The 12,090-nt window shown below is 34.6% G+C and overlaps 1 protein-coding gene across 1 annotated transcript in view; it reads left to right on the forward strand.

Moving 5' to 3' along the window:
* LOC107643538 (mitochondrial outer membrane protein porin of 36 kDa) overlaps positions 10,725 to 12,090 on the forward strand; it is a 2,849-nt gene continuing 1,483 nt past the window's right edge. The window contains exons 1-3 of the mRNA XM_016347217.2: positions 10,725 to 11,090; positions 11,178 to 11,245; positions 11,850 to 11,960. Of these exons, the coding sequence (XP_016202703.1) occupies positions 11,042 to 11,090; positions 11,178 to 11,245; positions 11,850 to 11,960 (228 nt within the window). The 5' untranslated portion in view covers positions 10,725 to 11,041. The remainder of the gene's footprint in view (positions 11,091 to 11,177; positions 11,246 to 11,849; positions 11,961 to 12,090) is intronic.

The following is a 12,090-nucleotide window of genomic DNA, read 5'->3' on the forward strand; positions in this document are numbered from 1 at the left end:
TAAAAGGGCTCATGCTATCCACTGCTACTTTAATTTCCAAGACCGAGATTAGCTTTAAAATGTTCTCACAATCTTCATGGATGAGATAAGGCCTCGAAAAATCCCCCAAACAGTCTACTTCCACCGGCTCAGTTGAACAAGAAGGATATTTGTAAAAGGTCAATGCCTCCTGTTGAAGAAAATCCGGATCTGATGACCAAGACCCATCACTCACAAAGAGGTTATGAATCTTATTTGCTTTTCGTCTAATGATAGTCTGCATATGAAAAAATTTCGTATTTCTGTCATCATTTCTAACCCATTATTCTCGAGACTTCTAAAAGTAGAGCATTTTTTCTTAGGCTAGAACCAAATTTTCTGTCACCATATCTAACCCATTATTCTCGAAACTTCTAAAAGTAGAGCATTTTCTCTTAGACTAGAACTAAATTATACTCCTCTCTATACCTCCTTTCCTCCTCTTTAAGGATAGCCTCATCACAAATTTCCAATCTCTTTTTAAGAGCATTAAGCTTGCGTTTAGGATTTCTTTTCTTGACAAAAATATTCCCAAAAATTTGGAAATTAAATTCTAGAGAAGCCTGTTGTTTCTTCCGAAGCTTATCCTGAATGTGGGTGTTATTACTATTCCAAGCTTGATGAACAACACTCTTGTAAGCCAAGTGAGAGGTCCAAGTAGCTTGAAACCTAAACGGCCTACTACCCTTCTTGGATGGAATTTCATAGCATTTGGTGAGTAAAGGACAATGATCAAAATGCAGACGACTCAACATCTCTGTGAATGCTTCAGGAAACATAACCCTCCAACTACTATTACTACAAGCTCTATCTAGTTTCTTTGCCACCTCCCGATTTTTCTTAACCTTCCTGTACTAAGTAAAATTTTTTTCCACTGTTATCAGGTCAAACAGATTATAAGCATGCAGAACATTAGAAAAAAAAGTTGCTACAGGTAACATTGAAGAGGCCCCCTTTCACTTTTTGAGTATACAAAATTTCGCTAAAATCCCCAGCTACAAGCCAAGAAACCTGAATAGAAATTCCAAGACCTAAGAGATGTTCCCACAATTCTCCATGATTCGTCGATTGAGGGCTATTGTAAACCGCGCTACAAACCCATTTCTTTTCTCCCCTATCAATATCAACAGTAATACATTGATCCATAGTAGCAATTACTCGACACTTAGCTTTACTGTCAAAGAACAAGAATCATATACCCCTTTTGTGGCAATAGCTTCCACTATCCCAACCGGAAAAAAACCAAGACTCTCCCAACAAGATTTCATAGAACTAAAAACATGTGTTTCAACAAAAATAACAAAAGTTGGATTAAATCTTCTTATCAGTTTTCTGCAGTGAATTCGAGCCATCTTGTTTGAAGCTCCTCTCACATTCTAACTGATCAAGTTCATAAAATCACTATCTATNTTTATATATTGGTGTTTAAAATTTATTAAAGATTAATATCCATGGATACACATAGGAATTTGCATCCCTGACAAAGAGAACTAAACGAAAATTTGTGATAGGAATGGGATGGGTACGGAAACACTATCCTGAACGGGAATAAAGATCAGGAGAGGGGTACTCGCCTAATAGATATCAATTGTCATCCCATTCTAATGATCTAACAATCTAATTGATTTGATTACTGGTGCGGTAATTTACAACCACAAACTAACCGGCAAGTGCACCGGGTCGTACCAAATAATATCTCAGGTGAGTGAGGGTCGATCCCACGAGGATTGAAGGACTAAGCAACAATGGTTACTTGATTTACTTAGTTAGACAAACAGAAAAGAGTGTTTGAATATTCAAAGAGCATTAAACAGAAGACAGGAAAATAATTAATTTGGGAATAAAATAAGGAGAAGGCAGTTAAGGGTTCAGAGTTATCTATTTTTTTGGATTAACTTTTCTTACTAACTATTTTAATCATCTAGAATTTAATTTATGGCAAACTATATATGTGACTAGACCCTAATTTCTTAGACCTTTTTAGTCTCCTCTAATTTTCATCAACTGCCAATTCCTTGGTCAATTAATTTCAATTAGAGGGTGATGATCAAATTCCAGTTTATATGCCACAAAAACTCTAATTACCCAAAAATAAAAGGATTATATCTCACGTATCTCGTTAAATCCAGATAATTAAAATTTAGGGGAATATATTTTCAAGCTATTTTTCAAGTAAAGAGCTTTTCCAAGTTATACAAGAACGCATTTAGAAAGAGGGTCATACTTCCGTTCCACCCAAATTCATAATATAAAGAGCAAAAAAAATTCTTAAATTATAAATCCATACATGAATTAAAATAGAAAAAGTAATAAAATTAATCCATACAAATAGACAGAGCTCCTAACCTTAACAGTGGAGGTTTAGTTGCTCATGGCAAAGAGAAAATAAGGATTATGATAAAATGTATTTTGGTAGTGTGGAATGGAATCCTCTAGAAGAGAAGTTTCTTTTTCCTTTTATATCTAATTCTAATTAATTTAAAATCTATTTTCTAAAATTAAAATAATATCTTTTCCTATTTTAAAATAAAATTTAAATTTAAATCAGAATTAATTAAATGATCTCGCGTAGCCTGTTGGAGAGGAGTGGGGACCACTTGATCGAAGAAGGAGTGCACGCCTAACTCAAGATGGAGCTGCGTCTTACTTGAGTTCTCATGCGTATTACATGGATTTGGGATAACACTGGCACCTAACTTGCGGTGTATGAGTAAGACCTTCGCCTTACTTGAGTGTAGTTTGCGCCTAACTTGAGTTGCTCATGCCAATGTTGCGTGTTGTTGTTGTGTATTGCGCCTAACTTGAGATTTCTCAAGTTAGGCGCAGCCTTGGCAGACTTGGTGGAGAAGAAGTATAGACTATTATATATCGTTGGAAAGCTCTGGACGTTAGCTTTCCAATGCCACTGGAATCACATCCATTGGACCTCGGTAGCTATAGTTATTCAGGTTTGAGTTCATAGAGGTCAGGGTTGACAGCATCATTCGCATTCTTCTCTTTTTCTGCGGAAACTCCATCAAATCCATCCGAATGCTACCTAAAATAAACAGAATTGCACAAGACTCAAAGTAGCATCCATAGTAGCTAAAAGATAATTAATTCTTGATTAAACTCAACAAATTAAATGCAAATTCACTAGGAAAATATAGGAAAGATGCTCACGCATCACAACACCAAACTTGAATTGTTGCTTGTCCTCAAGCAACCAAAACTAATATAGGCTTAGGATGTGAATTCGCATGAGAGTGAGTGTTCGATTAAGCTTATATCTCTTCTTATAGTGGGGTTTACAGCTACAATCCTGAATAGTTTTGGCATCTCATTCTCCTTTGAATCAGAAGGATGTTACTGTCATTCGGAATTAGAATCCGGATAATATTATGGATTTTCTAATCTTTTGTTCTTCAATTTAATCCTTGAACACAGCAATTTCTATTTTCTTTGGTGCTTTGCACCTTGAGCCTAGCCGTGACTTTAAATGTTTTGTCTCAAGTTTTACTTGACAGAGAAATACCACAAGCACTTAATTGGGGAACTCTTTTGAAGTTCTGATTTTTTTTTTCCTTTCAGTTACTCCCAGACAGTGGTGCTCAAAGCCTTTGGCATACTCTGTTAATTGAAATTGATCTCGACTCTAAATGTTTTGTCTCAAGGATTACTTGACACAAGAACACCACAAGCATATAACTAGGGAAACAACTCTTTGAGCTTTTAATCATGTCTGACCTCCCTAGTCATTGATGCTCAGAGCCTTGGACCTTGTTATGTCTGCCTTTTTTTTTTGCTGTTTCTTTTGCTTCAAGGATTAAACTTTTACTTATTATAGAGACTTCATAATAGTTCTCTAAATTCTTGTTCCTTGTACATCAACATTCTTTGATTCAAATTTAAATATGCACTGTTCATGTCACGCATTCAGAGTTACAGAAAATACCACCACATTTAAGTGAATAAGACTACTCTTCAATATAAACTCAATTTCTCATGCAATATATCACTTCTTTTCTTTTTTTTTAGATTCAAGTTCAGTGAGTGGTACATGAAACATTTTTTTTACTAAAAGCAAATGACAGAATGAAATTAACTCTAAGAACTGAAAGTACTAAAGATCATGCAGGCAATCAAAGCAATAGAAAATAGAAGACAACAAAATAAGAACGGAAGAGAAATAGAATGAAAGGAACTCAACCACCTCAGTTATCCTAGTGGCCATCTCATTCTTCTGGTCTTTTTGATTGTATTCGTTTCTGTTCGAATTACTTTGCATGAATAAAAGACACATAAAACAAAAAGAAAAATTGTAGAAACTCATATAGAACGGAATAAAATTAAAAATAAAAATAAAATAAAATAAAAATCAAACTTAAGGATATGAAAATATTGGGTTGCCTCCCGACAAGCGCTTCTTTACCGTCACTAGCTTGACGGTCAACTCCTCTAAGGAGGAGGATCATAGGGGCTCAGCTCTTCACCCCTTACTTTAAACTTCTTTTCTGTGTCTCCATAAATTAGCTCAATATGCTCCAGAGAGAGGATTCTATTTACTGTATAAATCCACACTGGATTGCTAGTCAACACCACTTTCATTCTTGGGGAAAAACCTTCAGTGGGGATCTTTTTGTTTCTCCATCCTCTAGGTACTTTCTTTTTAGGACCCTCTCCCTTGGTGGATGATGCATTCCCAACACCAAACTTAGGTTTGATGTCAGGGAGAAGTTTGTTGATTGTCACCAAGGGAGGTTTGAGCTGCAGATTCTGTGGTGCATCATCAGAAAGTTTTTAAAGGTTTGGATCAATAAGCTCAGTCTGCATGCACCTCTCTTCTTCACCTACTGAATGTATTATCTTTGAAGACATGAAAGACTAGTTGCTCATCATGCACTCTAAGCACTAATTCACCCACTTCTACATCAATTAAAGCTCTTCTAGTGGCTAGGAATGGTCTTCCTAGAATTATAGAGGCATTCTCATCCTCCCCTGTGTCAAGAATAACAAAATCTGTTGGGAGGAAGAACTTACCCACTTTGACCAAGATATTCTCCACTAATCCGTATGCAAGCTTCATAGATTTGTCTGCCATCTGTAATGCTATCCTTGTGGGTTGTGCCTCTTGGATTTGCAGCTTCTTCATCACAGACAAGGACATTAAATTGATGCTTACTCTGAGATCACATAATGCTCTCTCAAAGGTTGTACTCCCAATGGTGCATGGAATTTGAAAGCTCCCTGGGTCTGCCATCTTCCTTGGCAAGTTATTCTGAATGATGGTACTACATTCCTTAGTCAAGACTACTGTCTCATCTCCCTTTAAACGCTTCTTCTTTGGCAACAGCTCCTTCATGAACTTGACATAGAGAGGCATTTGCTCCAAAATCTCAGCAAAAGGAATATTGATTTGCAACTTTCTGAAGACTTCCAAGAACTTTGAAAACTGCTTGTCCTTGGTCTCCTTTTGAAGTCTCTGAGGATATGGCATTTTAGCCTTGTACTCAGGAGCCTTTGGCAATGTAGGATAAGTGTCAAGAGAGTCTGGGAATGGGTTGTCCGCACGCTTTGGAGGGACGTGCTCTACTTCTTCCTTCTTCTCCTCTGGAGCTTCTTTTTCAACTAGCTCCTCATTAACTTGTGCTTCCATACTTGCCACTTGTCTACTTATCAAGGTGATAGCCTTGCATTCCTCTCTTGGATTTGGAATTGTGTTACCAGGAAGGCTATTAGTGGTCCTCTGATCAATTTCATTAACTCTTGTGGCTATTTGACCCATATGAATCTCCAAATTCTTGATTGATGCTCTGGTTTCCTGCACAAAACTCTTCATCATCTCCCAATTAGCATCTTCTTGGGATTTAGAGTTTGCCTGCTGAGACTGAAATTGGCGGTTCTTGTAATTGTTCTGTTGGAAGCCGCCTTGAGAATTATTGTTGAAGTTCTGAGGTCTCTGAGGTTGGTCCCTCCATCCAAAATTTGGGTGATTCCTCCACCCCTGATTGTATGTCTTAGAATATGGATCATTGTTGGAATTTCTAGGACCACTCTCCATGTAATTGACCTGTTCAGAAGAAGGTTGAGCATAATCATAATTATCATTGTGCACAAATTTACCTGTCATATCATAAGAGACTTCTTGAGGTGAATTTTGTGTGTTGATAGCTGAGACTTGCATGCCACCCATCTGTTGAGTAAGTAGATTTATTTGCTGAGACATAAGCTTGTTCTGAGCAAGAAGAGCATTCACAGCTTCTACTTTCAACACGCCTCTCTTCTGAGAGGTCTCAGAGTTCACAAGATTCCTGTTGGATGAGTATAAATATTGGTTGCTTGCAACCAATTCAATAAGCTCAATAGTCTCCTCTGGTGTCTTCTTCTTGTGCAATGAACCACCTGCAGAAGTATCTAAGCTCATCTTGGACATCTCACCCAAGCCTTCATAAAAGATATCTAGTTGAGTCCATTTGGAGAACATGTCTGGAGGGCATTGCCTAGTCAGTAGCTTGTATCTCTTCCAAGCTTCATAAAGAGTTTCACTCTCCTTCTGCCTGAAGGTCTGAACCTCCAACCTAAGCTTAGTCAGCTTCTTTGGTGGGAAAAATTTAGTGAGAAACTCAGTAACAACCTTCTCCCAAGTATTCAGACTCTCCTTTGGATGGGAATCTAGCCATAGCTTTGCTTTATCCCTCAGAGCAAAAAGGAAAAGCATGAGTCTGTACACCTCAGGATTTACTCCATTTGTCTTCACAGTATCACATATCTGCAGAAAATCAGAAATAAATTAATTTGGATCTTCGTGAGGAAGTCCATGATACTGGCAGTTTTGTTGCACTAGGGTGACCAATTGTGGCTTCAACTCAAAGTTGTTCGCAGTTATAGGAGGCACCACAATGCTTTTTCCATAAAGATCTGCAGTAGGAGCAGAGTAAGAGCCAAGCACTCTCCTTTGTTGATCATCCCATTCGGATTTGCCACGTTGGCATTAACAGCATTATTATTATCCATAGTGGATTCTGTAGCTTTGTAGAGTCTTGCTTGTTGCAAACGTCACCTGAAAGTTCTTTCAGGTTCAGGATCAAAGTCTAAGAGATATTCTTTATCTCTGTTCCTGTGCATAAACAAACAGAAAATAAGAAAAGATGGAACTCTCTACGTCAGAGTGCATAGAATTCCCAGTGAGGTAACCGGAGTAAAGAGATAAAAATATTGAATAAAACAAACAAACACTAAAATTTGAAAATTACTAGTAAAATTAAGACTAAAAATTTTCAAAATTATTAGACAAATTAAATAAGAAAAATTAAAATAAGACTAATTAGGAAATACCAAACTTAATTTCAGAAATTAAGAAAAATACTAGTTACTAGTATTTAAATTTTTTTTCGAAAATAAATAAACAAAATTTTAATAAAATTAAAATTAAAACGCCTAATCTAAGTAATCAAACAACTAATAGTTGTTAATCATAGTCAATCCCCGGCAAAGTAGTTGTCAATCACAATCAATCCCTGGTAACGACGCCAAAAACTTGGTGCGGTAGTTTACAACCACAAATTAACTGGCAAGTGCACCAGGTCGTACCAAATAATACCTCAGGTGAGTGAGGGTCGATCCCATAAGGATTGAAGGACTAAGCAACAATGGTTACCTGATTTACTTAGACAAACAAAAAAGAGTGTTTGAATATTCAAAGAGCATTAAATAGAAGACAGGAAAATGATTAATTTGGGAATAAAATAAGGAGAAGGCAGTTAAGGGTTCAGAATTATCTATTTTTCTGGATTAACTTTTCTTACTAACTATTTTAATCATGTATGATTTAATTTATGGCAAACTATATGTGACTAGACCCTAATTTCTTAGATCTTTCTAGTCTCCTCTAACTTTTATCAACTGCCAATTCCTTGGTCAATTAATTCCAATTAGAGGGTGATGATCAAATTCCAGTTTATATGCTACAAAAACTCTAATTACCCAAAAATAAAAGGATTATATGTCACGTATCCCATTAAATCCAAATAATTAAAATTTAGGAGAATATGTTTTCAAGCTATTTTTCAAGTAAAGAGCTTTTCCAAGTTATACAAGAACGCATTTAGAAAGAGGGTCATACTTCCGTTCCACCCAAATTCATAAAATAAAGAACGAAAACAATTCTTAAATTATAAATCCATACATGAATTAAAATAGAAAAAAGCAATAAAATTAATCCATACAAATAGACAGAGCTCCTAACCTTAACAGTGGAGGTTTAGTTGCTCATGGAAAAGAGAAAATAAGGATTATGATAAAATGTATTTTGGTAGTGTGGAATGGAATCCTCTATAAGAGAAGTTTCTTTTTCCTTTTATATCTAATCCTAATTAATTTAAAATCTATTTTCTAAAATTAAAATAATATTTTTTTCTATTTTAAAATAAAATTTAAATTTAAATCAGAATTAATTAAATGATCTCGCGTAACCTGTTGGAGAGGAGTGGGGACCACTTGATCGAAGAAGGAGTGCACGCCTAACTCAAGATGGAGCTGCGTCTTACTTAAGTTCTCATGCGCCTTACTTGGATTTGGAATAACACTGGTGCCTAACTTGCTGTGTATGAGTAAGGCCTGCGCCTTACTTGGGTGTAGTTTGCGCCTAACTTGAGTTGCTCATGCCAATGTTGCGTGTTGTTGTTGTGTATTGCGCCTAACTTGAGATTTCTCAAGTTAGGCGCAGCCTTGGCAGACTTGGTGGAGAAGAAGTATAGACTATTATATATCGTTGGAAAGCTCTGGACGTTAGCTTTCCAATGCCACTGGAATCACATCCATTGGACCTCGGTAGCTATAGTTATTCAGGTTTGAGTTCATAGAGGTCAGGGTTGACAGCATCATTCGCATTCTTCTCTTTTTCTGCGGAAACTCCATCAAATCCATCCGAATGCTACCTAAAATAAACAGAATTGCACAAGACTCAAAGTAGCATCCATAGTGGCTAAAAATAATTAATTCTTGATTAAACTCAACAAATTAAATGCAAATTCATTAGAAAAAGATAGAAAAGATGCTCACGCATCAATTACCTATTTGATTTTATTAATCATGCTTGCAAGACATTTAGTAAAATATTTTTTTTCTTTGTTACAACTTACACGTAAATATAGCAAAAAAATTTCATAAAAGTGGATAATTGCAGAAATTATCTTTTAACATAGGAGTAAATCGAGATCAATAAAATTTTTATAAAGACAAAATCTACCTCTGTAAATAATTAGAAATGAAGACGCGATAAAAATTATTTGTATCATGAGAATTCACTAAATTTTATGAAAATAAATTTATTCAATTTTTTTATTTGTATATTAAATTATATTTATATTGTATTATATTAAATTTTGTTAAATTGTGTTAAATTATGTTATACTTTTGTGTTCATTTTTTAAAAGTAATATACATAGATAATCACATCCGTCTTTTTTGTTGGAACAATTAGGCTCAATTTAGATAACAGCTTAATTAAGTTTTTTTTTTTAAAAAATAGCTTAAATAATAAATGACTATATTAAAAGTAACTTATAAATAAGTTATTTTGTATTTGAATTTTTAGTTTTAAAAGTATTTATTTTATAAAAATGTGGTAAAAAGTAGTAGTATTATGAAAGTCATTTTTTTTAACTTCTCTATAAGCTCCTAAATAGTTTCTTAGAAAGCCGCAATTTAATTTTAAAAATTGCACTAGACATTAATACTACTATTTTTTATAAGTCAAAAATTTAAAAAAGTTACTTTTAAAACTTTCCAAATAGCCCTTAAACATGTCATGACGAAAATAGAATAAAAAAAAATATTTTCTTAAATGAAAATGAGTAAAAGTATCCATTGCCATAGAAAAAAATAAACTAGGTTAAATTCAAAAATTTATAGAAATGAATTAAGCAAAACTAAAGCAAAAACGCCTAATCTAAGCAATCAAACAACTAGTAGTTGTCAATCACAATCAATCCCTGGTAACGACGCCAAAAACTTGGTGCGGTAGTTTACAACCACAAATTAACTGGCAAGTGCACCAGGTCGTACCAAATAATACCTCAGGTGAGTGAGGGTCGATCCCATAAGGATTGAAGGACTAAGCAACAATGGTTACCTGATTTACTTAGACAAACAAAAAAGAGTGTTTGAATATTCAAAGAGCATTAAATAGAAGACAGGAAAATGATTAATTTGGGAATAAAATAAGGAGAAGGCAGTTAAGGGTTCAGAATTATCTATTTTTCTGGATTAACTTTTCTTACTAACTATTTTAATCATGTATGATTTAATTTATGGCAAACTATATGTGACTAGACCCTAATTTCTTAGATCTTTCTAGTCTCCTCTAACTTTTATCAACTGCCAATTCCTTGGTCAATTAATTCCAATTAGAGGGTGATGATCAAATTCCAGTTTATATGCTACAAAAACTCTAATTACCCAAAAATAAAAGGATTATATGTCACGTATCCCATTAAATCCAAATAATTAAAATTTAGGAGAATATGTTTTCAAGCTATTTTTCAAGTAAAGAGCTTTTCCAAGTTATACAAGAACGCATTTAGAAAGAGGGTCATACTTCCGTTCCACTTTAATATAATAAAAATTAATTATAATTAATATTATTCTAAATTTTATTTCTTAATTTGATTGGATTTTATCCTTAAAAAGAAAGAAAGCATTACTATTTAAAAAAAGAGTGTTGAACATGAATCGCACGGGAAGAATATGCCAGTGTTCCCCTTACATTTTCCGTTCCTCGTGTCGTAAATCAACTTCTACTATGACAACATGCGATCCAATTCACGATCCAACGGTCAAAGTTAATCGTCTTAGTCTCACACAAACCCCACAAAATTAGGGAACTCTCTCCTTCACCCATCACCACTCGCGCCATTCCCACACTTAAACATTACCATCACCAGACACCTTCACATATTTTCGCTCTCTCTTGTTTTCTATTCTCTCTTCTTACAATTTTCTTTCTCGTGTTTTCTGCGGAGAAAATTTTTAAAGAAACAGAGTCATGGTGAAAGGTCCAGGATTCTACTCCGATATCGGCAAGAAGGCTAGAGGTTATTGATTTTTCTTTTTTTTTCATCTCATTTTATTATGCAATTCTTTTGTTTGTTTTCTAATTATGTGCATTTATCGCGATGCAGATCTTCTGTACAAGGATTACCAGAACGATCGCAAGTTTACTCTCACCACTTACACTACCAGTGGAGTGGTGAGTTTAGCTTTTTTTTTTTCCTTTATTTTAGCTAGGATATTTGATTTACGGTTGAATTTTCGTTGTGTTTTGGTTATAGAAATGCTATTACGTTAGATTGAGGCATTGTTTTAAATTTTCTTCAATTTCTATGTTTTAAGGTTTAATTGCTCGTTTACTGTAAAAAAAGTGGAGGAAAGTAACATATTCTGGAAAAAATCAGGATAGTGTCAAGAAAATGATTAGAGAAACTATTAGAAAAGACCTTGCATTTATGGTTGCCTTAAATTGATAGGGCTTAATGATGTTATAAGGCTTAATGATTGATCTATATCCTGATTTGGCATTGTAATTGTTGTGTTTGAAGCTATGATTACTCTCTGTTAAAACTTGGAATATATGTTTGTTGTTTGGATCTTCCTCGGTTTTAGTCTCTTGCCAATACGTGATAATTTTCAATACTAGCTAAGTATTTGTATTGATTCAAGAAGCTGCTTTTGGAATTTTCATATCACGAATAGTTGATACCTAGATTGTTATTATGAATTCAGGGTTAACTGATTAAGCCTAAGAGATGAGGTTTCTTCGTGTTCTGATAGTTTCAGTTGATTTCTATCTTCAGGAAATCACTTCAACTGGTCTCAAGAAGGGCAATGTATATTTGGCGGATGTTGCCACAAAGCTGAAGAACAAGAACATCACGACTGATGTCAAAGTGGACAGTAACTCAAATGTGAGTCGAATTATCTTGCTAGGATGATTATATTTATCAAACAAAATGATGCTCCATTTTCCATATATATATATATATATATATATATATATATGTGTGTGTGTGTGTGTGTGTGTGTGTGTGTGTGTGT

This window comes from Arachis ipaensis, chromosome B05 (genome assembly GCF_000816755.2).
Source record: "Arachis ipaensis cultivar K30076 chromosome B05, Araip1.1, whole genome shotgun sequence".
Classification (NCBI taxonomy): Eukaryota; Viridiplantae; Streptophyta; class Magnoliopsida; order Fabales; family Fabaceae; genus Arachis; species Arachis ipaensis.